Raw genomic sequence first — 25707 nt, 5'->3', positions numbered from 1 at the left:
TTCTAGTGCTCAAGGTTTACGGCGGGCTTCACAGTGCAGCGCGCTGTCGCTCCTTTTCTCCGCAGAAAACTCAGGATGGCGGATCCCTTTTCCAGAACTGGAACCAGACGATTAGAGAGATGACCCCTCAAAGGACGTCCTGGGACGCCAACGCAGTCCTCGGGACCCCCAGATGTCTCAAGTAACCGATCTGCAAGAGGAACACCTAGTGATACCCGCGGGGCTCCAGGCTGAGCCCCAAGTGGGACTTGCCTCTGAGCCTTGGCTTTCTCCTTTGTCAAACCAGACTGGTTGAGGTTCCTTGCTCGGCTGGCTGCGAGCTTTAGAAACCGGCCCTACCTGGGCCCCACGCACCGCAGGTCCGCAGTAGGCTGGCAGCAGGCATGCTTATTAAAAACCAGCTCCAGTTAATAAGTCCCCGCTTTGTAATTCAACAGGCTGCGAAGTCCTCTGTGCCGCTGGCGCCGCGGGTCCGTGGCTCCGCGGGGACCCCGCCCCCGCCCCCCGCGCGCGGCCGGAGCCACCCGGTGGGGTTTCGGCGCGCTGACGTGGGCGGATCAAAGCGACTGCCCGCGCCTTATAAAGCAGTTTGGGCGGCCCGCGCCGGAGACCGCGCCGCGCGAGCAGGAGAGCTCCGGCGAGCGGGCGAGCGCAGGCCCCGAGAGCCCGGGCAGCCCCCTGCAGCCTGAGTCCGCGCTACAGTCAGTCCTCGCGGAGCCCGAGCCGACCGCTGTTCGCGGGGATCCCGGGCGTCCTTCTGCTGCCGCTGCGCGAAGAGGGCGCCCTCGCCGCCTGCCCAGCCCGGAGAGCGCTCGGGTCCGCTGGGGGCCGCGCTAGCCGCTCCCCCGCCGGCCCGGGCAGCGGGGCACTCAGGGCGCGCCCGTCGAGCGCCCCAGGAGGTGAGCAGTGGCCGCTGGCAGCGCGCGGGTGCTCAGCTGGGACCTGCCAGGGCGGGGGCGTCCGAGTCCGAGGGGGATGGCGCGACCCCGTAGGGTAAGCACATCAAGTCCTTTTCCACACCTCCCCTCTGCGGTTCTCCGAGGAACCCCCTGGAGGAGCGCAGCGGCGGGGGCCTGGGGGGCGCGGGCTTTCCCGGCCTGTATGCTGGAGGTGGGATGTGCCGATTGTGCGGGCCGCTGCCAGCCTTCCCGGCCCGGTTCCCCCGATTCGACCCTCTCTCTCCCACTGGGCAGGCGAATGAGGTCATGCCCGAGCCATCCCGGGGGTGGGGGACTTGGATCGTGAGGCCGGGCAAGAGGGTGTGTGTGGCGGGGCGGGAGAGGGTGGCCAGAGGCGGAGAAGCACTGCAGCTTCTACCAAATTGGGGGCGGGGGGCGGACGCCTTGCTTTGAGACCGATTCCCCGAGGCGGCGGGGGAAGGGGAGAACTGGGACTTTGTTTACAGACCTGAGCTCCAGGCTGGGGGTGGGGAGGAGAAGAGTCCTGTCCCGGGACCGGAGGCACATCTGGAGCTGCCGCGAACATCTGGCTGAACTCGCGCACGAGCCCCACACCTCCCACCTCCTGGTGCTGAGGTGTCTCCGTGACCCTGAGGGTCCTTAGGCTCTCAGGGTCCAGCTCCAGAGGGGTGGCAGGAGGTGCCCCGGGTTCTCCCACCCCACCCTTCCCACTTCTAAAATAACCCGTCTCGCGGGTAACCCGGCGCATCGTTCGCAGCAGAGCAGACAGATTTCGCAAGACTGCCGGCTGGGGTCAAAGCCGGGTTGTGGGCCCGGCCTAGCTTCGCGTCGCAGGTAACCTTGAAGCGGTCGTTCGGCGTCACCGGCTTGCAGGGTCGGCTCTGCCAGCTGCGCAGCCCGAGGCTTCAGGCCTGGCCCGCGCCGACCTTGCGCGCCGCGTGGACACCCGGCCCCGAGCGCGGTGCCCGCTCCCGGTCCAGTGCGAGCTCCTCCCGATAGCGGAGGCTCGGCGTGGCCCCGCCGGCTTGACTCAGAGGGGCGGCCGCCCTAGCGGTGGCGTTTCCAAGGACTTCAGAGCCCAAGGCTTATAACCACCTGTTGGAGCGGATTGCGGCTACTGAGCACCCGGTGCACAGCCCGGGAGGCCACTTCTCTCGCCGGCGGAGTAGCTTGGGCCTTAACCCCAGCGGGGGGAGGAAGGGACAGCTTGTCTCTCGCAGACACTGCGCTTTGACGCGGGCCCACTACGCGCCTGGCCCCAAGGGAACTTCCGCGCTGGGCCTGAAGCAAGGGGTCGAGCAGTTCGGGGCTGACCGCGGCAAGTGGATGTCTTATAGAACGACCAGCACGGAGAGGGCACTTACTCTACGCCTCATCCCGTCCCCAGACGGGGACACGGGGCTCAGGAAGAGGAGGGGACTTGTCCAAAGTCCCACGGCGCGGGAGGCAGCTGCGGATCCAACCTCGAACCCCGGCGTAGCGCCCCCTGGCGGGCCGGGGGCTCCGGGAGGCGAGTGCGCCCTGACCCGCAGGGCGCAGGCTGAGGGTGACCCAGCAGCGCGCGCCGCTGTACTGGACGCTCTTACACGCGACAGGAATAATCCGTCAGGACTCAGAGGGCCAGGCCAGGTGCTGCCTCTCCCAGCGACGTGCTGGGGTGGTGGAGGGAGAAGCTCGGGACCACCCGGCCTCTCAGAAAAAGCCTGGAGTAGCTGTAGGCCTGGGTCCCCGTTTGCTGTGACCAGGGCGGCCCCTCCTCTCTCTGGGCGAGTTGGGCTGGACACGGATCCCCCGCTGCGAGTCCGCACTCTCCTCCGTCCGCGTGCAGTCCTTTCCTCCTCCCCCTCAGGAATGCAGGGCGCCTGGCGGGGGGGGGGAGCCCACATTTCGGGATGGGGTGGGGGCGAAAAGAGACAGTGACTGGAGTTTTGATCCTCTCCCCTCCCCCCATATCCAGCCGATACACTTCTCGTTCTCAGGAGTGTGGCAGACTTTCAGGGCCGCAAGACAAAGGGTTTGGATGCAGGCTGGGTGGGAAGAGGGGGCTCAGTTACACTGAGAGCCCCGCTGAGACCTCTAGCCTTGGACTCCGCACGTTTGTAGTGAGCTCCTCCGTGTTAGGCGCCTAACGGGAGACTGGGAAGGAGGAAAAAGAAACGTAATTCAGGGTTTTCTCCCTGTCTTCTGGGTTATGCCGCAAGGCTTCAGAAAACAGTGCAGTTTCGAATCTGTGTGTGTGCTTAAGGCACTCACGGACACGCACACACTACACAGGCATTCGTAACAGTGGAAACTCAGGCAGAGAGGGGAGCTCAAAGACCGCAGGCTCCTGGGAGGCTCGAAAGACTTCGGGAGATGTGCGGTCAAGTCCAGTCCCTTGTTTCATAGAAGGGGAAACTGAGCCTGGGCGTGGTGGAGGGCTCGCCCAAACTCACACAGCCAGATGAGAACGCCCCCTTCCCGCTCAAGCGCCCCCTGTTAGGCGGGCGCCTCCTTTTCCAACTCCCCGAGTCCTTTAGAAAGGGATCTCTTTTCTTTGTCTCTGCTCCTTCCCAGGGGAGAGGGGCTGGAGAGCTGTGCTTGTCTCCGAGAGAACGTCAGGTGTTGGTAAATTTGGGAGAAGCTGGGAAGAGAGTTAACGAGGTGAGAATGAAGAGAAGAAAGACTTTAAAAAAAAAAAAAAAAGATGAAAAAAAAAGAAAAAACCCGAGAGGCGGCCCTGCGACCTGCGGGCGGGCGGGGTAGCGGTTTCTCCGCGGCCCCAGGACGTCCCCTGGCGGCCAGAGGCGGCATCGCGCCGGCCCCGGGAGCACAGCTTAGCCTTGGCCAGGCTGTCCCGCCTTGGCTCCGGCCTGGGCACCACCCGACGCTCCAAAGCGGGGGCCGCTAGGCGGGGACTTGGAGACGCGGGACCACTGTACAAAGACCTTTGCCATTTCATTTCTCATCTTCCCTTTCACCGACGCCCAGAGCAAGCCCCCATTTCCTAGCGACCATCAGCGAACTCACAGGACACCTGGGAGTAGAACACTGAGCATAGATCTGCCGCTCACTGGATAAACGACGCCGTTCCACATCCCCGGGCCCCAGATTTCTCATCTGTGAGATGGGGGCAGTGATGGTACCTATGTCACAGGGTTCCTGGGAGGAGCAAATGCGATCAATTCAAATGCGATAAACTTCCTTTATAAAAGGCGAATTGTGTCTGAATCCCAGTTCGAATCACAGTTGTGTCCCTAGTCTACAGAGGAGGTAAACTGAGGCCCAGCGGGGAAAGAGAATTGCCAAGGCCCTCCCTACTAACTAGTAGTTCATGTTTTGGAGATAACGCACATCCTGGGCCGGCCATCTGCCCTCGCGCGCGCACCCGGCCTCGGCCCTGACCCCCTTCCTCCTTTCCTTTCCGTCCCTCCCGAGGTCTGTTTGTGCCCGGCTGCTCCCTCTGCCTCGGTCTCTGACCGCCTCTCTCCCTCTGTCTCTGGTCCAGTCGCCCCTTTCCCTGCCCGCGGGCAGGCTGGATCCCAGCCACGGGCCGCGCTAGGTGGACACGCCCTCGGCCGCGCTCGAGCGACACCTAATTTGAGCCAGACGCCTGCCGCGTCCGGGGCTGTGCGGGGCGGGAGGCGACGCCCGCCGCGCGCTCGGCCTCCCCGGCCGGACCCCTCCTTTGTAATTTGAATAAAACGCCCCCCCCGCGGCCCCCGCCCTGCGCGCCGCCTTAACCCGCCGCCTCCGCTCTCCCCGACTGCAGGCGGCGTGCGCGCAGGACGAGCGGCGGTGGCCGAGCGCGCGGCGGGACTTCGGTGCAGCTCCTCGAGGGTGCGACCCCCGAGCGCGCGTGCCGCGCGACCATGAGGGCGCGGCCGCGGGTCTGCGAGGCGCTCCTCTTCGCCCTGGCTCTCCAGACCGGCGTGTGCTACGGCATCAAATGGCTGTAAGTAGGGACCTCGCGTCTACGCAGTCGGGCTGTGGGACAAGCGGCTGGGGGCAGCCTCTAACATGAAGGGGGCCCCCTGGGGATCGGGTGAGCGTGCCCCGGACCGGGGAGCAGCAGTTGGCTTGGGGGTCGTGGGCAAGTCACCGTTCTTAAGCCTCCTTTTCCTACTCTGTAAAATATTGTCCCGGAGGGTTGTGAGGCGGGAGCGAGACAGGGCGTGGAAAGCGACAGAATTGCCGGCCCGGTCGTGTGCGGCTGAGCGTTGCGCAAGACCTCCACAGGGGCAGATGGAAAAAGACAGTGTGGTCAAGGGGCCCCATCAAGAGGGTCTGTGCCCCTGCACGCGGGCCTGCTCAGTATCAGGTTTCCTTGTCAGTCTCCTGACCCTCGCGGAACATCCTCAAACAGTCCTGACCCCTCCACCTGGGTGACCTTGGGGGAAGTGTCACTCAACCTCTGGGAGCCTCAGTGTCCTCTGTCAAAGGAGGGAAGGAGTCTCTCGCTCACTCAGACCAGATGAGAAGCGGCTCGTGAAAGAACTTGGTAAACTGTCAGATGCTATGCACATGTGAAGGGTATTCCTTTAGATAGAAATTATTAATGGACCGGTAGGTGGGAGAGGGAGGCTCTCTTGGATCCAGCAGAAGGGAGTGCCTGCGCTGTGCAGGGCTGTGGGCGCGCAGGGGGGTTGGGGGAGAGGAGTAAAACCCAGCCCCTTCCTGGAGGAGCTGCCCTCTGGGCTGGAAGAGATAAGCCCAGGCCGTAAATAACTCCAAGTGCCCTAGGAGTGACCAGGGTAGTGTTGTGGGGGCCCAGAGGAGGGGAGACCACCTGGTGGGGGGCACATACTTGGGACCTTGGGGTGATCTGTGAGCGGCGGTGCCCCTAAGTGGGGCCTGAGGAGTCTCTGGGACTTCGGTGGGTGGGGGCAGTGGGGAGGAGGGCACTTCAGGTGGAGGGACTCCCTGAGTGGTGGGGACATCCAGGACAGGACGAGTCTGGAGTTGGGGGGTGGGGAGGGAGCCATGCAGATAAAACAGGCAGGGACAGATTATGGGGACTGGGGAGGGGCTATGAGGAAGGTTCTTGGATTAGCTGTAAGACAGGGTGATTGTGGCTGGGCCGCCAGCAAACAGTACTGAGGTCACTGGTCCTGCCCCTTCTGGGGCTGAGTTATCGATTAATTGGTGATTCAGGAGAGGGACCCCATCTTTCTTGCATTTCTTGTTTGCAAGGAGAAGCATGGGCCCAGCGGCTCTCTTCGGCTGCTTCTGATTAGTTTTGTGAGACATGAGCCACCTTCTACTGCCGGTGCCTGGCACTGTGCCAGCTGGTGGGAACCCTGATCAGAGCGTCCAAGCCCTCCTCACCCACCACACCATTTTACAGATAAGGTAACTGAGGTCCCAAGCGGGGAGTGATTTGCCAAAGAGCCCTAGGAGCACCAGAGGCCAAGAACGGTGGGAATGCCAAGGCTCTGACAAGTGTGTGGCTTGCATGAGCCCCCATGTGGCATGTGGCCGGGGAGGGTCTAAACCCAACATCCATGCCGTGCCCACTGCATAGCCTGGGCTGCTGCAAAAATGGGTACAACTCAGGGTCTGGCTTACAGGAGCGCTCCTTAGGGAAGATGGACGGGTCAAAATGCAAAGTGGACTTTGGGCTGTGTCCTAGGAGAGGAAGTGTGGGAGCCCAGGGGAGGAGCTGTTAGTCCCATCTAAGGGAGGTGACTTTGGGCTGGGCTTCAAAGGGTCGGTAGGATTTCGATGGGCAAGGATGGAATGCAAAGCAGGGATCTCAGCAGGAGGAACAGCAGGGACAAAAGCAGAGAGGCGGGCGAGCGCACAGTGGGGAAACAGAGAAACCAGGAGTTACAGGAGCCCGCTCCTAAATCCCCAGACTCTTTTCCAAGAGCTTTAGTCACTTAATTTTGATAATACTCTCATGAGGTGGGTGATATTGTTATCACTAGCGTTTCACAAATGAGGAAACTAAAGAACAGAGAGTTTCAGTTACTGGTCCAAGGTCACACAGCTAGGTAATGGTGGCTGTGGGATCAGAACCCAGGCAGGTGGGCTCCAACCAGCCAAGCCCCTTGATTGTTGTTAAAATTCTTGCTAGAGCCGGAGATATAGGGGGAGACAGGTGTGGAGTTTAAGCATAACAACTGTGTGTGTGTGTGTGTGTGTGTGTGTGTGTGTGTGTGTGTGTGTGTCCTTGTTACATGCCAAGCACTGCTCTGAGCACTTTAAAAAAAAAAGATTTTATTTATTTATTTGAGAGAGAGAGAGCACAAATGGAGGGGGGAGGGGAAGAGGGAGAAGAACTCTCCTCCACTGAGCAGGGAGCCCGATGCCAGGCTCTGTCCCAGAACCCTGGGATCGTGACCTGAGCCGAAGGGAGACATTTAACCAGCTGAGCCCCGCAGTTGCCCCCGTTCTGAGCACTTTATGTAGATTGTTTCATTTGAATTTCCCAACCACCACGGGGGGGGGGGGGAGGGGGGTGGATTCTGCTGTCACCCTGGTTGAACAGAACAGGAAGCGGAGGCACAAGGGGCCTCTAACTCACAGGGTGGCACAGCTCCCAGGCAGCAGAGGCAGGATGTAGAGTTGGGGGGTCTGAGTTAGGGGTTTTGCTCCGTGGCCTCAGGGTCAAAGGGAGCCACGGGACAGTTGGAACTAGGGAAATGTACAGTGGGGCTGGAGGCTGGGGGCTCACCCAGGAGACTCAGCTATCCTGGGGTTGTCCCTGGGGGTCCTGCTGCCCTGGGCTTCGGAAGGGAACTGAAGGTGAAAGAGCATCTGACACCAAAACTGAAACCAGATGTGGCTCGGTGGCCCAGAACGCCCACTTGTTGGAACCTGGGCCTCAGCCTGAGCTTTGCCACTTTTAGCCACAAGCCACGCCTCAGGCAAATCAACAGCTTCTGCCTCTCTGAGTCGCAGTTTCTTCATCTCTAAAATGGGAGTGAATGAGCTCTAGCCTGGGATCTGGGAAGCCTGGGTTCTGGCTTGGCTCTGCCTGATTGGCTGTGTACATGTCTGGGCAAGCCCTGACCTTCTCTGGGCCTCAGTGTCCCCACTTGCACAATGCGATGGGGACACTGAGGCCCAGCAAGGGCCCATGACTTGTCCAAGGTCTCCTGTTAGGCAAGCAATGGAGCTGGAGCTGAAGCCCAGTCTCGGCCCCCGAGCCACTCCCCCGAGAACCCTCGACTCTGAGATGAAAGAGACCTTGGCCACCACCGTGGCATCCTTGGCACAGGCCTTGCTTGTGAACTCTGTTGCCTTCTGTCCTTTCTTCACCCTCTCCCCCGTGTCCCCATCCCCTGATAAACCAAAATGTTTTCAATTAGGGGTCTGCAGCAGCGAGGTAAGCCAGAGGAGATGTCCAGACGGGAACTCCCCCGCCTCCCGCCCTAATCCTTGATTACCTCCCCGAGGGGGGACTTAGTTAGAAACGGTCATTACCACTAATTACCAGATGACCGCATTGCCCTCCTTGGGAGTGGAATCTGCTGCCTCCTGTCTCCAGATCTCCCGGCCTGCAGGCTGCGGCTGGCTGCTCCGTCTGCCCCACTCTCTCCAGCAGCTCCTCGCCCCCCAAGGCTCTCCAGAATGCTTCCTATCTGTCCTCTGCCCTGCTTGGCGGTCGGAGCCTCATCTGGGGGAGTCCTCACTGGGGTTTCCCTCCTAGCACCTCTTCTCACCGCCGGCTGGGGAGGTGGAGGCTGGAAGATTTCAGAGCGGGACAGACCGATACCCAGAGTGGCCCAGGTCCCCAGGCACCAGAAGCACAGAGCACCCCCCGCTTCGGAGCCAAAGCACATGGCACTCAGGAATTGCCAGCGCTGAGCTCCCCTGGGAAAAGCCTGGGCCTTCATTATCCACTCCTGGGCTGGAACGGGAGCCCAGGGCAAGGACTCAGAAGGCAGCCTCGCTGCTTGAGTGCCCACCGCGTGCCTGGTGCTGTGTCAGGGATTTTCTTGAGTATCTCCTATCACCCTTCCCATTGTGGAACAGAGAACTGGTGTGGAGGGGAAGGAAGAAAGTTGGGCAGGAATGAAGGGCCCAGAGGGCTCAGGACAGGCAGAGTATCGGCAGCCCCCAGCCCAGCAGAGAGGGGATCCAGGAAGGAGAGGCCGGGTCTACGGGACGATGCCGTCGGGAGGAGACCGGGCATCTGGGCCCCCGAGCGCCTCTGTGTCGTCCTCTGTACAAAGGGGGTAGTCATCTCCCAGGCTGACCCCTCTGTGAGCATGGGGTGGGGGTGAAGCGAGGGGCTCTGCCAGCTGGGGAGTGCCGTGCCTGCGTGGGGTAGTGCATCCATGAGTATGGGTAGTGTGAGCTGGGTGCGGGGGTGGGGGGGCTGTACCGACCAGGAAACAGGCCAGGGGGATGGCATCTGCCTCTGTGTGGTCATACCTCACCCAGTCTAGGCTGCAGGAATCCAGACCAGAGGTTCCCTGAGGGGTCCTCGGCCTGGACAGGCCTCCGGGGCTCAGAGGGCCAGGGAGGACTGGATGGCTCAGTGTAGGTCAAGAAACCATGTGGAAGGGGCGCCTGGGTGGCACAGCGGTTTTGGGCGCCTGCCTTCGGCTCAGGGCGTGATCCCGGCGTTATGGGATTGAGCCCCACATCGGGCTCCTCTGCTATGAGCCTGCTTCTTCCTCTCCCACTCCCCCTGCTTGTGTTCCCTCTCTCGCTGGCTGTCTCTATCTCTGTCGAATAAATGAATAAAATCTTTAAAAAAAAAAAAAGGAAAGAAAGAAACCATGTGGAAGGTTTGCATCCAAATACACCAGACATTTCCTTGCTCGTGGTTTGGAGGGTAGGGCCGGGCCGGGAGTAGCAGTGAGGAGAGGCGGCCCGAGGTAGCCAAGATCGATCTCAGGCTGGGTCGTGCCAGCCCGACTGCAGACATCAGGCTGGGCCCACTTGTCCTGGCTCTGCCTTCTCTGCTTTGGAGTCGTGGGTTGGGTGGGGCACATGGCGGAGAGTGAGAGGCAGGGGGAAACTGACTTATTAGGACTTAATGCAGCACCTAGTGTCCCTCTTAGCCCCTCCAGGAGCTCTAGGAGTTCCCGTTTTGTAGGTGATGCTCAGAGAGGTGAAGCAATTTGCCCAAGATGAACGGCACATAGAGGTCAGAGCTGGAGCTAGAACCCAGGTCTTCTGATTCCGTCCGGTCCAGGATTCACCCAGCAAGAAGCAGAAGCAACCCCATGTATGAATGTTACAGATGTTTTATATGCATTATCTTATTGAAGTCTTGCCCTCGCCTTTTGAAGAGGAAATTATCATTTCTTTTTTAAAGATTTTATTTATTTATGTGACAGAGAGACAGCCAGCGAGAGAGGGAACACAGCAGGGGAGAGGGAGAGGAAGAAGCAGGCTCCCAGTGGAGGAGCCCGATGTGGGACTCGACCCCGGAACGCCGGGATCACGCCCTGAGCCGAAGGCAGACGCTTAACGACTGCGCTACCCAGGCGCCCAGAAATTATCATTTTCTTATAACAGATGAGGGCCATGAGGCCCGGAGAGGTTGGGGAACTTACCCATGTCACACGGCTGTGCCCGAAGTCTGAGCTCTTCCCTGGGCCGGCCCACGAGCGGGAACATCTGAGTCGTTGCCTTATAGGTGTGAATGGGTCTGTGTAGCCATCAGATTCAAGGCTCCTTGAGGAAAGGATCTGTGTCGCGTTCATTCCCAAATGAGTTCAGGAAGAATTGGTGCTTAGTAAATATTTCTTCCACAAGTCGGTCGAGTTCATGTATTCATTTAGGTACAGGAGCAAGGGGAAAGGTATTCCTGGGCAAAGCCGTGGTGGTAGGGCGGTCCCCGTCAGGAGCCCGGAGTCTGGTATGGCCACATGTCTAACGACGTGCTGGAGAGGGCTTTGAGGCAGCCCTTGGCCTTGACCAAGTGGGCACAGGTAGGAAAAGACCACCGGGGCAGTGACTGTGGTAGCTTCCCTCCCTGGGCAGCCCTGGGCGGTGCACGTGAGGCCCACCGAGTTAGTCCCCCAGGTAATGCTGAGAGGTTGCTGGCCAGGGAGAGGCCAAGTGACTTGCTCAAGGTCACAAGGGAGAATGGCAGACCCAGGAGTCTACCCCAGCCCGTGCTGTTCTTTAGCATGGTGCTGCCTCCCTCGGATCTCAGGTGGGGCGTTGTGGGATCTTGGCCTCACTAGGTCTCAGCTCTGACCCTGGGTGAGGACTGTGGGTTCGCAGAAGCGGGCAGCGCTGTGGCTGGGCCGGTCCGCGCCACCCCCACCCCCCAAGGCTTCCTCAAGTCTCTGCTGGCTTGCTGAGGGCCAGCTGGCTCTGAGGCAGGGGATGAATCTAGGCAGAACCCTTTAAAGCTGTTGGGGGTCCCTCTAAGCCTGCTTAGAGGAGGGGCTGCTCTTTGCCGAAGGACCTGGGAGAAACTTGCATCCAGGATGTACCCCTGGTCCTGGAGCCTTGCAATCCCAGTGCCTAGAGCAGGAATCTGGGAAGCTCCTCGGTCCTATAACATCACCAGGGCTCGTAGAGACCCCCAGGCCAGCAGTTCCCAAACTATGGATGAGGTTTCTCAGACAAAGGGCTTTGTGCTCAGCCGCCTCCTGAGTTAGACAAAACCAAGCCTGTTGCTTTGCTGTGGGACTTCTCAGGGCCTTTAAAATGTAAATGTGCATCAATTGCTCTCCAAGGGGGGAACGGAGTATATCATGTTCCCCAAATGTGCTTATGCATGGATCCCTTTTCAGAGTGTCTCACTGGAACCCATTCTGGGAAATACAGTTTACAGGTACAGACGCTGAAGCCCAGAAAAGGACAGTGATTTATCTAAGGGCACACAGCAAGTTCATGGCTAAGTCTAATTTATCACAACATTGAGTGGCTCCTTAATCCTTTAATAAATTCCTTGCACGTGTGTGGGATTTTACAGCCCAGTAAATGAATTTCATAATTAAACGAACGGATATATGGTAAGCTCCTAACTCGTACTGTATATCTAGTAAGTGCTCAGTTAGTGGTATGGATTATGATGTGACTGTAAACACCTAGCATGTAGCGCGGTGTCCAGCACATACAGAGGCTGGGGGTTGACTGAACGTTGAATAAGGAGTCGTAATTCACAGCGATGTGAGAACTAAACAAGGAGGGGGGCCTGGGTGTTTTGTGAGCTGTTAAACTGTTCATTGTTAGGATAATGACAGTAGGTCCTATATTATGAATGAGGGCCTGGCCCAGAGAGGGACAGTGATGTGCCCAAGGTCACGGGGAGCGGAGGGGGAGCCGTTGCTCTGCCGGGGCAGGGTCCTTGGGTCTTAGTTTCCCAGCTCCTGCCAGCAAAGGCACCCCCAGCCCATCGAGGGAAGGCTGGGACCAGCAGGGCAGGTGCAACGGGGCCCCTCACGCTCTGTCTTTCCTTCCATTGGGTGCTGCCCTTCGGCGGCGTGCAGGGCGCTGTCCAAGACCCCGGCGGCCCTCGCGCTGAACCAGACGCAGCACTGCAAGCAGCTGGAGGGGCTGGTGTCGGCGCAGGTGCAGCTCTGCCGCAGCAACCTGGAGCTCATGCACACCATCGTGCACGCCGCCCGCGAGGTCATGAAGGCCTGCCGCAGGGCCTTTGCGGACATGCGCTGGAACTGTTCCTCCATCGAGCTTGCCCCCAACTACCTGCTTGACCTGGAGAGAGGTAGGGAGCCGGCGGGGGCTGCCGGGGCCTGCGGAATGCGTGCAGGTGGGGATGGATGCGTTCAGGCCTACACGGACGTGTGTTTGGAGAGGTGGGTGGACTCACGGGCGGACGGATGGATGTGGATGGCTCGGCGATGGCTGGATGAGTGACTTCCTGGGCGGTGGAGGGATGCACAGAGAAGAATGCAGGTGTGGATGGACGGATGGATGGCTGAACTCATCGTAGATATGGGAATCCAGGCATGACTCGATGAACGAACGAATACATAGAGAGGGACTATACCAGTGTCAGCGTAGCACACGTGCACGTGTACCCCAATGCAGGAAGAAAGGGTGGATGCGGCCGGGAGGCTCTGGGGAGGGGAGGAGGTAACACGAGGACAGGAGAGCCCACCTTCGCGCAGACAGGTGGGCACGGGTCATTCTAGACCGAGGTGACAGCAGGTGCTGTGAGGTGCACAACGGGGGGGGGGTAGGGGCTCCACCTTCTGAAACAGGTGGCTTCCGGGGTCTTTGATGGGCAGCAGTGCCCCATGGATCTAACCTCACCCGTGCACGGTAACAGCTATGGTTTGTGCAGCACTTGACAAAGCTTCCTCCCTTCCCAAATTATCTGAACTCTAGAGCAAGCCTGTGAGGTAGGGATTAGCATTCCCATTCCACAGTTAAGCAGACTGAGGCTTGAGAAGGGGCGGGGACTCGCGTGGACCTAAGGCGAGGACACTCTACAGCAGAGGCATGTTGGGCCCGGATTGGTTTCCCCAGGCTGCTGTGACAAAGTCCCACAAACAGGGGCTTCATGCAACAAAGCTCTGTCGCCCAGTTCTGGAGGCTGGCAGTCTGAAATCAAGGAGCCAGCAGCGCGGGGCTCCCTCCGATGGCCCCAGGGAGGATTCTTGCTTGCCTCTTCTTAACTTTCAGCGGCTGCCAACAACCTCGGTATTCCTTTGCTTGTAGATATATTGCTTCAATCCCTGCTTCTGTCACATGGGGTTCCCCGGCCACGTATCTGTACCCACGATTCCCCCTTTCTGTAAGGACACCAGTCATTGGGGTCAGGCCCACCCTGATCCAGGATGACCTCATCTTAGTTCCATCACACCTGCCAAGACCCTATTTCTAAATAAGGTCATGTGCATAGGTACCAGGGGTCAGAACTTGACCCTATCTTTTTGGGGGACACGTTTTAACCTGCAGCTGGCTCTTTGCACACTCATCTGCCCCTCGGGTCCCGAGTTCTGTGAGGAGTAACCCCCCACACTCAGTGCAGGGAAGCAGGGGAAGATCTGGAATCGTGAGTGTGTGCGAGCAGGGGCGCCTGTGGGTGTGCGGGCTTTGCGGGCCTCTGGAGGCGGGGGCGAGCTTGCGAGTGAGTGTCCAAGTCAGCTAAGGTACGCGTGGCAGAATGGGCAAGTGACAGATTAATGTCCCTAGTGCTGTCCTCCACCTGATCGTAGCCCCTGTCCCCTGCCGGCCCCACGGAGGCAGGCAGGGGCTCAGGAGGAGGCCCTCAGGCCTGGGTGAGGTCCTGTCCCCTGGTCACCCGCCCGGGCTGACCCAGCACTTCCCCGCAGGGACCCGGGAGTCAGCCTTCGTGTATGCGTTGTCGGCGGCCGCCATCAGCCACGCCATCGCCCGGGCCTGCACCTCCGGCGACCTGCCCGGCTGCTCCTGCGGCCCTGTCCCAGGTGAGCCACCCGGGCCCGGGAACCGCTGGGGAGGATGTGCGGACAACCTCAGCTACGGGCTCCTCATGGGGGCCAAGTTTTCCGATGCTCCTATGAAGGTGAAAAAAACAGGATCCCAAGCCAATAAACTGATGCGTCTACACAACAGTGAAGTGGGGAGACAGGTAACCACCCACCCCACCCACCCCAGATGGTTGTGCTTGTGCCAGTAGGCCAGGAAAGGGCCACCAGTATGCCCTGATGGAGGGGGTGGCGGGGGGGACGGGCCCTGATCCCCCCACACCGATGTGCTCCCGGGCTCCCCCCGCTCTCCCCTTTCCAGCTGCTTGCGGCTTGCCAGGCTCCTCCTCCTCTAGGGGGTCCACCAGGATTGGAATTGAGAATGTTGGGCGGAGCAGAAGGAACACTGAGCTAGGAGTCAGGAGCTCCAAGTCCCCGCCTTGGCTCTGGCACTAAACTGGCTGTGTGACATTGAGCAAGTCACTTCCTCTCTGGCCTCAGTTGTTTCCATCTATAAAATGGACTGGCTGGGTGCTCTCTAGTCCCCATTGGCCGTGTTCCTCTGGCTTCTCCCGTGGGGCCTCAGGCGAGGCTGGGTGTGGGAGGAGGCGTGGGGAGGGCTGTGGGGCAAGAGTCTTAGCCTACAGGGTGTTCTCCTTGGCCCTAACAAGGACGCCCGCCCAGCTCCAGAGTGCAGTTGGCCCTCAACGTCTGTTACTCCCAGTGTCTCATGAATGCCTCACCTCATTCCACAGAAGGTTGGGGTGAATGCATAAGTAAATGAACGGACCTTTTTATTTTTAGAAAATTAAAAAAAAACCTTTTTTGCCAATCTGAGCACCAGGCCCTATGGTGATGCCTGATGAGTTTTCTGTCCTGAAGTCCGCAAATCCCCCGTGAGGAGGGGCTGCTACCCCCCTTACACACAGGGAGTGGTGGGGCCTGAGGGGTGGTGTGTCGGGTGCAGATGGCATCTCTTGGTTTCCTACAGCCCCAGCAGGCCCACTGTACAGAGGCAGCAAGGGAGACAGAAAGAGCTTAGGTGGCTTGGCCAAGGACTCAGGGTGCGATGGAGCCCAGGTCTGTTGGACTCCAAGTCCAGAGGTTTCCACGTCCTGACCTTTCTCTCTCACTGTTCTCTCATGGAAGAATTCTAGGATGTCCAGGCCATGTTTGGACAGTTGGGAAAACTGAGGCCAAGAGACACCAGGGGCCTGTAGAAGGGCCTGGCCAGGGACCCAGGACTCCTGCCTCTCAACCCTGCTGGCCTGCCCCCATCCTTGGGAAGCCGGCCCCCAGTTCACGAACCCAGCCTCACTCCTACCCACGGACAGGCCTGAGCTTCATGCTGCCGGGAGCACAGCCATCCCCCCACCATGCAGTCCACACAGGCTCCTTAGACTCATTGGGGCTGTCCCTGGGGGGCTGGCCTCCCTGGGGCCATCTGCAAAAGGACCCAGCCCCCCCCCCCCCTTGGTCCCCCTGGGCCACAGGGCTCGTGAGGGTTAAATGAAACAGCAGATCCAGCATGTTTCGCACAGGCCCATGGCGGGCATCCGGAAGCTCTGGGCCCCTTCCCACCCATCTGAGCTGAGGAGCTAAATGTAGTTGACTGTCCTTGATGATTCAGAAGTACCTTGATGCCCTTGGGAGGTTGAAGGTGCCCTGCGGGCAGGTTCACCTCATTCCTGTGCTCTTCACAGCTTTGCTGAGCCAACTCCAGACTCTAGAGCCAGTGGACTCCCTCATTCCCCACTTCCTGGCACCGGTGAAGGAGAGGAGCCCTGGGACCTTACCAGCCCCTGCACTAACTCACCGAATGATTTTGGGCAAGTCTCTGCCCTCTCTGTGCCTCAGTTTCCCCATCTTTCTAATGCAGGGGTAGGCCCAGGGGACCCATAAGCCTTGCAGCTCCGCAGAGGGCAGGTGGAGGGCTGGCCTGGGCCGAGGGATCCGAGTCCTGGGTGCAAAGAAGCAAGGGTTAATTCGCAAAACTGAACCGCCTACAGAAGCCATCTATCTAACGCATGCCCCTCCGGTACACCTGGGGAAACTGAGGCCCGAGGAAGCTGATGGGACGGAGTCATTTTGGAAACTGGGGCTAGAGTCTCCCCAAGCCCCAGAGCCCGAGCCTCCCCACTCCACCACAGTCATTAGACTGAGTTTTCAAACCGGTATTGATTTGACTTTTAGAGTTCACAAAGCAACCCTTTCATACGCGTCCTGCCATTGAATCCCTGCGGCCATTCTGCAAGGGTGGCAGCGAGGTGCCTGCCCTGCACAGAGTAGGACAGAGTCGCTGGCCGGTGGAGGGGCTTGCTGGGGCTCACGAGGCTGTGGAGGGGAAGGGCCAGCCAGGCCAGGGAATGCGCCCCCATGCACTTACCTCCTGCCTCTTTTCCCCCCACCCTCTCTCCCTCCTCATTCCTCCCCTTCCTTCCTTCTCTTTTTTCCCTTTTTCCCAACCAGCATTTAGTGAGCCCCAGTTTGGTGTAAGAGAAAAGTATGGAGCAATGAAAAGCCATGGCTTTTGGAATTGCCCGCAGAGCTGAGTTCAGATCCCGGCTCCAGGATTTTCTAGCTGTGCGACCTTGAGCTTGAGACTTGGCCTCTCAGAGCCTTTGTTTTCTCTTTTGAAAATGGGGAAAGTAATGATACCTCCCGAGAAGGACTGTTATGACGATTAAGCCCTATTATGTATTCGGGCACTTGGCATCTGTTACCCCAGCAAAGGCCACTCCCTTGCTGTCCCTGCCAGCCACCCCCGGCTGGAGAAGGAGCTGAGATCCTCCAATGCTCCCCAGCTTTAGAGCCAAAAGCTCCCTCACTTGAGGCCCAGAGGAGGTGATGACTCCTTGAGAGCACCCGGCATGTGGGAGGGCAGGTCCCCGGGCAGGCCAGGGAGGGGGCTGCGGCCGCCCAGCCCGACGCCCTCCCCTGTCTGCAGGCTCTGCGCGCCTCTCTGGAGGTGAAGTGTAAGTGCCACGGCGTGTCCGGCTCCTGCTCCATCCGCACCTGCTGGAAGGGGCTGCAGGAGCTCCGGGACGTGGCTGCCGACCTCAAGACCCGCTACCTGTCGGCCACCAAGGTGGTGCACCGACCCATGGGCACCCGCAAGCACCTGGTGCCCAAGGACCTGGATATCAGGCCTGTGAAGGACTCGGAGCTTGTCTATCTGCAGAGCTCCCCTGACTTCTGCATGAAGAACGAGAAGGTGGGCTCCCATGGGACGCAAGACAGGTAAGGGCCTGCCGCCGGGCACATGGTCTCGCCTCAGCTGGCGTCTGGAGGATGGAGTCCCTGCCCAGTTGAGGGAGGTGGCCCCAGGAGTGCCAAGCAGAAGTGCCAGGGCCCAGGGGCTGCCAGCAGAGCTCCTGGGAGTGGCCGTTGCATACTTCGCCCAGGCAGGGGCCCCCGGGGAGCGGAGGCTGGTGGGAGCCCCCTCCTTCCCCCCGGGTGGGGGAGACAGGGAGACACAGTGACCACACTGGGAGGCTGGCTGGGAAAGCAGCTGCCCCGCACAACACGGGTCCTCAGTCAGTGTTTGTCAAATGAGTGAGTGAAGGGTGAGTGTCATGTAACCTGCTGGTGGGACAAATGAGGACGTGAGGCGCAGGACACAGCAGCCAGCTCACAGCCATGCAGGAAGTCTGCTCAGAGCCAGAGACGGAACCCGGGCGGCTGCTTTTCACAAGGGCAGCAGGAGCGGGAGGGCTGGCTCATGGACAGTGTTCCCATGTCCCCAGCTCACGGGCCCCAGCTCTCTCTCCCCTTGGTCCCCACTTCAAGAGCCGGGGTTGGGGTCCCTACAGCTGGCCCCTTCACGACTGCCAAAGCCAGCTCAGGACAGGAGAAAGAAAGGGAACCAGGGTGACTGCGGACCTACTGTGTGCCAGGCGGGGCTGGTGAAGATTCAGGGCAGCAGTGTTTCCCAGAGACTGTTCTAGGAGAACTTAGTCCCGAGACGTTACATAGAAACAGCTCTGCAATCAAATGTGATTGGGAAATTCTCTTTGGCGATTTGCAAAGCACGAGAACATTTTAAAGGCTCGGAGGAATCCCATAGTAAAGGATCTGCCTAAGCCAACGTTTCCCAGAGGTGTTTGGCTGTGGAACTCTTTTATTAAGGAGCCCCTAATAGCATTCCACAAAACTAGTGTTCTGCGGGGTTAAAAGAATATTGAACCAGAGCGAGGGTGTCTGAGAACGGGTCTGGCACATAGTTGGTACCCCGCCAGCATTTGCTTCCTCTTCAGCCCACGTTCCTGTCTCCCAGAGAGGGGGGCTGGTGTGGGGGGCTCCCTCGTCACAGGCCGGGGCAGCAGACTCAGTGAGGAGGCCCTGGCTCCCATCTGGAGGCCAGATTGAGGGGGGTCGGGTGGAGTGAAGATGGAACCAGGTCGGGCCAGGGAGACAGGAAGGAGTGAGAGTCTGGTCTGAGGCAGCCAGGGTGGGTGTGATGAGGATGGGGTGGGGGCAGAAGGATTCTAGAACCCAGAGAGGCTGGGGAAAGGCCAGAGCACACAGAGGGCCTCCCCGGATCCATGCGGGGATGTGTGCGCGTGCGCGTGCGCGGGAAGGATCGTTCCCACCCCGGCGCTGCAGTTTCCTAGCTGTGGCGTCTTGAGCAAATCCCTGCACTTGCGAGGCTCAGCCTCGTCTGTGCAACGCAGAGGGTACCGCGCCTCCGAGGGGTGGCCAGCAAGTGCCCGTTACCCTTCCTGGGCAGATCCTCTGTGCTAGGCAGCGTCAGTCCCATGGGAAGGCTCATTAATGGTGCTCTCCCCTCCCCCCACCCCCGGCTGCCAGGCCTCTGCTTTCCCAGGAGCCCCCACTCTGCTTGCCCCCGAACCACAGACGAGGAGGCCCCATACCTCAGCACCGGCTGCCTCCCTTGCTTTCTCTGAATGCCTCCCCCCACTTGCCACCAGGTTTCTTGCCATGCTTGGCTCTCAGCCATTCCTCTGAAGATGGGCTTTTGCAGACATCTGTGTGGGTCAGCTTTTTCTGCAGTCACAAACAGCTCCAAAATCTCAGTAGCTTACAACCAGAGACACTTTCCCATCTATTTATGACACGAGGCTCTGGCGGGCATAAGGAAGGGGGAGAAACGAGGTTAGATTATGACAGAGGAAAGCCCAAGGTGAGGGGAGTCCTGAGGTGCCCTGACCCAGCCTGGACATCAAGGAAGGCTTCCTGGAGGAGGGGGAAACATGAGCTTTACTAGGTGAGGGGAGTTGGGAGTACAAGGGGTTGGAGGTAAATGAGTTTCGTTAACTGTAAGAAGCGTGTGCACGGGTGGCAGCTCTCTAGAGGCTGGCCCCCTAGCTGGGGACAGCACCCTGCGGCCCTCCTCACATCCAGCTTGGTGAACTGAGGCCTCAGCAGCAGTCAGCATTCCAAACCCAACCCTCTTGTCATGCTTCTTTCAGTGGCCCCTGCACTGATGAAACCTGCCCTGGGCCCCGGGATCTTTCTCCAAGCCCCACTCTCCTCAGCCCTAACCCCCACTCTCCGTCCCCCTCAGCGCCACTGCAGACCTTGTCTGGTTCTGGGGTTGGAGGCCAGGTTTCAAACACTGCATGTCAGGGATCTAGAAATAAAAACGAAAAACTCTTCCCTCTTCCTACCACCCTTCCCTGGAGGAGTTGTCCGGAGACCTCCAGGATAAGGCTGAGGGGCATGAACGGTGTTGAGTGACTAAGCAAAGTCACCTCTGTTAAGTGGCTTGCCTTGAGTCACATGCCGAGGAAGTGGCAGCGCTGGGGTTTGAACCCAGGTCTGTCTGACTCTAGGACACGTGTTCTTCCTGCTGTTCCTTTCTGCCTGCAACTGCTGGCAGCCCCTACCTGCAGGCCACTTTCGCCTCCCGACTCTCCTTCCCTGCGCCCCCTCCTTCCCACCCCATGGCCTCCTCCCAGCCCAGGTCTCGGCCTCTTTCTCTGGCCTCCCTACTTCCAGCACTACCCCTTCCATCTGTTCTCACCCCTTAGATTAGGTCCAGTTCTTTGCCTTTGCCCAGGCTGTTTGTTTTCTTTGCCCCCAACACCTTTTCCCTCCTCTCCATCTTAGATTTCTGCTTGTCTTTCGTGACATGGTCTAGATGACCCTCCTCCAGGAAGTCTTCCCGAACTCTCACAGACCCCATGCTTACACTGTGACTCTGGGCAGGCTCCCTTTCCATTCTGTGGCTTAGTTTCCCCATCAGGAAGTATGAGGGCTGAACTTAGTCATCTCTAGAACTTGCCCATCTTGGACATTCTGGGATTCTCGGGACAGCATGGCTGTGGGGACCCAGCTGCCTCCCATAACAACATCCCTGCTAGCCTGAGCCCGGCTAGAGGAACTGCCAACCTGCAGCTGGATATTTGGGGTCCAAGGGACCTTCAGTGTCTTCTCCCCCAGGAGTGTGATTCGGAAAGAAATGCAACCCCTGGAAGCTTCTGGGTTCTCTGCCCTTAGGGTGTGCTAGACTTGGTTTCAGGAGCCCTGCGCTTAAGCCCTGCTTGCCCACAGACTCCTGTGAGACCTTGAACAGGCCTCTGCCATTTGCCGAGCCCATTGCCATCTGTACAATGGGCATAATAATTCCACTGACCCAAGGACCCCGCCTGCCTCCTAGAAGATAAAATACTGGAGGGAAACGCCTGGCACACAGGGGCAAATGGTTGACAGAGGCTCGCTCTCAACGAACAGTGTGCCACATACTCACTTTGCCTCGCATCTAGTGCTGTTTTGTCTGTTCCAGAATTATCCTGGGATTCTCAATGTAAAAACGATCTTTACATTTGTTACAATATAATTCAAGATCGGATATGAAGACAGGGTCATTAGAGTGGTTTGAGGCTCCTTCCACTATTTAGAAGTAGAAGGAATAGAAAAAAAGACACCTCCAAGAAAACAAAACCATGCCTTCATTCGGACGCATGCCTAGTAGAAATCCAGGGGAAAGGGAGAAGTACCCTCAGGGAAAGGGATTATTTCCAGTTCCCCAAAGACCAAGACACCTTCTAGAGATGCTGAGCGGGCAGCCCCGGGTAGCGGGAGGCTGCGGGACCCCGGTGGGCGCGCGCGCTCCCTGACCGCCCCTTGCCACCCCACCCCCCAGGCAGTGCAACAAGACGTCCCACGGCAGTGACAGCTGTGACCTCATGTGCTGCGGCCGAGGCTACAACCCCTACACGGACCGCGTGGTCGAGCGCTGCCACTGCAAGTATCACTGGTGCTGCTACGTCACGTGCCGCCGCTGCGAGCGCACGGTGGAGCGCTACGTCTGCAAGTGACGGACGCCCGGACGCCCGCGCCGGGGACCCTCGGAGCCCCGACCCCCGACCAGGGCCCGGACACACCCCGCCCATGATGGTCGCTTGGGGATCCCAGATGCCGGCCGTGCGAGGTGGCTTGTGCTTTGCCTCCACGTGGAAAGCGCCGGGGACAGAAGGCCTGGCCACCCTGGAAGGAGGGCCAGGACATCAAAGGAAACCGACAAGATTAAAAATAACCTGGCAGCCGGAGCCCGGGAGTGCCCACTCGCGCCTTCCAGGCCGCTCTAAGAAGCCAAGGGGCATGGGGTTGGCAGGACTGCTACGGACTTGACCTTTCACAGCCAGAGACACCAACCTCCGGGAAGGGGGGAGGGGTCTGCCTGCCCCCATCAGAATGTTCTGCGGGCCCAACCCTTGAGACCCGCACGGCTGCCCCCAGGGTCTGAGCCTGCTGGGCCCACCACATGGAACCACTAGCTTGGGTTGTAAATTTTTTTTGTTGTTGTTTTGTTTTGTTTTGTTTTGTTTCTTCCTTTGGGATGTGGGAGCTACAGAAATATTTATAAAACATAGCTTTTTCTTTGGGGTGGCTTGCCTCAATTCCTCTTTATATATTTTATATATATATATATATATATAAATAAATATATATAATGATCTCTATTTTAAACAAGCTTGTTAAACAGCTGTATGAAATAAATGGTGAGAGAACCCCAGCCCGCCCCTGCAGTCTGTGGCCTCCTCAAGTGAACTCAGTAGTTCCCTGGGGCTGGGCCGGGTGAACTCTCGGGTTTCCAGGCGAGGCGAGGCGGCTCCCGATTGATGTCCCTAGCCCCCCGGCTCCGGCCCTGATCTCCCCGTAAGATCTCTTGGTCAAGGGCGAGGACAGACGTCTTGAAACATAAACCCAGCTGGCAGATTCTTTGTTCCTCAGGGACACACACAGAGGCGGGTGCACATAGCCTGGCCGTGTCGTCAGACCTGCTAAGCTAGCTTCCAGAGCAAACCTACTCCGGGGAGCTGGGGACACAGACCGCAGGAAGGTAGTGGCAGACTCAGCCTCCTGCCAGCCTGTGTGACTGTGGGGGAGGCTTCCCCCACCCTGGGCCTCGGTTTCCCCATTTGGAAAGGGGGGTGGCAGAGATTAAGGTTGGTGGTTGGGAAGGCCCCGCCCCCACCTCTGCCTGGGCCAGGCTAGCTGCCCTGGGTGTGGTGAGAAGCGCTCAGATCCCTGTTCTGTGTCAAAGGTGGAGCCATCAGGATTTGCTGTCTTTATGGCTGTGGGGTGTGGGGCAAGGAGGGTCAAGAAGGTCACAGGCGTTTGGCTGGGATACCTTGAAGCCCTGAGATGGGGATGGAGGGAGGGCTGGCGCTCAGACTTGGCCACGTGGGGATTGTGAGGTCGATAGGGTCCGAGCAGCACTGGTGGGGAGAGCCTGAGATGCACATTTAGGCATCATCACCAAGGGGGCGGGTGGGTAGAAAAGCGAAGAGGACGGAGGCCTGGGCCTGGGGCATCTTCGCTTCGGAGGTCAGGGAGAGGGAGGCGGAAAGAGGCAAAGGCGCTGAGAAGTAGCAGCCAGGGAGTTGGGGGGGCCTTAGTGTGGCCAGCGCGGCCCTCTCTGAGCTTCGGCTTCCTCTCCTGGCACGTGGGTGGCACCGATGGGGAGGTGGCACTCAGTAGGTCCCCCCAAATAGAAGCAGTTAGTAATCACATGTGCTCTGGCCGTGGGGTGACCCCATAAGTCCAAGGATGTAAGAGAAGGGCGTAACCTGAAGTTCCGTGTGTCGGGGAGGAGACGCGAACGCAGGGGTGGCCTCTCCGTGTCCCGGAGCTAGCTAAGGCACCCCCTGGAGGGGCTGGGGCTGAGCGGGGCCTCAGAGCCCGGGCAGGATTTGGAGAAATGAAGCAGGCACCTTGGGGTGGGACGTCATGGACATCGTCCCACCCCCACCAGAGGCTGGACCGATCACTGAGGGGAAGACAGAGGGCTGTGTGGCCACCCTCCAAGTCCCTGCCTGGGAGCTCGCCGCCGGGTGGCCACAGTCACAGAATCACAGGCTGGAAGGAACCTCAAGATAAGTCTTCTGGTCTCTCAATCTGTTTTGCAGATGAGGAAATTCCGAGATGGGAAGGGCCTTTCCTGTGGTTACAGAACTGATAAGGGTGCTGGTGGGGTTGCGGGCCATCCCAGGGGCTGGCGCGAGCGTCTCTGCAGAAAACTCGGTCTGCACTGAACAAGCCCCTGGAGTGTGCTGTCTTCCGGGCCCAGGGCTTCCCCTGCTCCCCACGGCCCGCAAAACCAATCCCCAGTTCCCTGGCATACAAGGCCTCTCCCCCAGGTCATTGGTTGCTCTTCCAGGCACATTTCCTGCAACTACCCAAGCATCCCCTCAGCTCCAGCCACAAGCAGACCATGCCCACACTCAGGGATGCAGAAACCTGACTGCTGGGCCTGCCTCTGGCTGGCTGCTGTGTGTCACAGGCCTGGACTGGAAATTTCCCTGCTGGAGTCCTGTTCATCCGTCATGGCCATCTCTACCCAGCCTTCCCATCTCTACCCAGTTCATCCGTCATGGCTGGGAGGGAGCTCTCCCTCCTCAGGCTCCCTGCAACCCTCTGAACCATTAAAGCAGCCATCACACTCATGCTCACTGTGGCCAGCCACTGCCCAATCTTCCTTCCTCCCAGCTGACTGGTCCTCTCCTCCAGGAAGCCTTCCCTGACCACCCTCAGCCTGGGCCTCCTCTGGGTTCCCACGGCCATTGTGCTCCTCTGGGACATTGCATTGAGCCAAGTCGTAGTACAGGTCTGTGTTGTGTCTGCGTCTGCCTCCCCCACCCATCGGGGGCCTCCTCCTGAGCTGGGACCAGCCCAGTGCACCTGTGGGGCCCTGGGATCTGGGAGTGGCACACTTGGGGCTGAGCTCATGCCTCAGAAATGTTGGATTTGGGGATGTTCTTTGGACCTTAACCAGGACAAGCAAATGAAGAAATTGGACCAAGGAGCCAGAGTGATTCTCAGAAAGGGTGATCACAAACCTACCGTTTATTGTGCTCTTGCTGCATGCTGGTCCAAAGACACCGTCCTGAGTCACGTTCACAGCAAGCCCCGCGTGGGCACGGTTAGCTCCACCTGGCAGGAGAGGAAGGCGGGACTCTGCAGGGGAGGTTGCTCTCCCCAGATCTCACGGTAGGTCCACTGCGGTGTGGTGCTGGGGGCCCAGGTGTGTCTGCCACCAGACCCTACCCTCTTCTCACGAGTCCTCACTCCGGTTGGACACAGGAAGAGAGCTTAGAAGGCAGAAGACTCTTCCCAGCTCAAGACTGAAGACCCGGCTGGGCCCCCGACTCCGTGGGCCTTATGCATCTGCCACTGGCCAGTGCCCAGGCCAGCAATGAAGCCCTGCACCCCTCTGGCTGGTCAGGGGCTGGGCCATCAAGAGGGGGTGGGGGCCGGTGTCTGCGAGGTTCCTCCCCGGCCAGGTCAGGGCTCAGAGCATGCAGCTAGGCTGAGCTGCCCCCCAGGTGAGATAGGGGTGCCCCCCCCCCCGTGTGAATCCCAGAACCTCAGAGCTCTAGGGTCTCAGGATCTCATTGTGCGCAGAGATTTTGAGCCATGAAATCTTGGTACCTGGGACTTTTAGAGTAGAAATCTTCAAACCATTGCCTTGGAAGCACGGTAGAAGCCCCTGAATCAATAGCCAAGCCTGAAAATTTAAAAGGCCCAGGGATGGACCCGTGGGTGTCAGAATGCTGGCCGCCAGCAGGCTCTCCACGCTCCACCTCCCTCCTGCCCAAGAGGAGTGCAGGCCCAGTCTGGGCTCCGTAAGCCTGGAAAGCCTGCGAAAGAGGGCGACTCCCCAAGGAGGATAGGACCAGCTGCTCCGAGGAGGCTTCTGAACCAAGTGTGGGAGGCCGGCTGGAGACATGGGAGAGATGGGGCCTGAGGAGGGAGACAAGAAGGCGGCAGAGAGGAAACAGGAACTCCTGAAAAGAGGGAGAGATTAGGTTGGTGGGAAAAGAGAGAATGGACAGATAAGGGCCCCTGGGGAGGCCAGGTCAGGCCCGAGAAACAACCAAGGGGGGCCCGGGCGCAGCCCTGAGCAGGCTGATGGTCTGTTGTTCCTCAGGCCATGGTGACCAGCTGCCAGGTCCAGGTTACACAGAGCAGGCCCCCAGCAGGATGCAGGCCCCAGCCCGGGA

At 59.2% G+C, this 25707-nt stretch overlaps 1 protein-coding gene across 1 annotated transcript; it reads left to right on the top strand.

Moving 5' to 3' along the window:
• The first annotated feature begins 536 nt into the window (after positions 1-536).
• WNT11 (Wnt family member 11) lies at positions 537-22163 on the top strand. The gene is made up of 6 exons (XM_045816312.2): positions 537-899; positions 4672-4854; positions 12311-12546; positions 14123-14400; positions 17184-17476; positions 21345-22163. Exons 2-6 carry the CDS (start codon positions 4772-4774, stop codon positions 21517-21519), a joined length of 1065 nt encoding a protein of 354 aa, XP_045672268.1. The 5' UTR covers positions 537-899; positions 4672-4771; the 3' UTR covers positions 21520-22163.
• Positions 22164-25707: the final 3544 nt, after the last annotated feature.

This window comes from Ursus americanus, chromosome 16 (genome assembly GCF_024610735.1).
Source record: "Ursus americanus isolate L20-20 chromosome 16, mUrsAme1.1.p, whole genome shotgun sequence".
Lineage (NCBI taxonomy): Eukaryota > Metazoa > Chordata > Mammalia > Carnivora > Ursidae > Ursus > Ursus americanus.
Note: the sequence above shows the minus strand (reverse complement) of the source record. Positions and strands in the feature narration are given on the sequence as shown.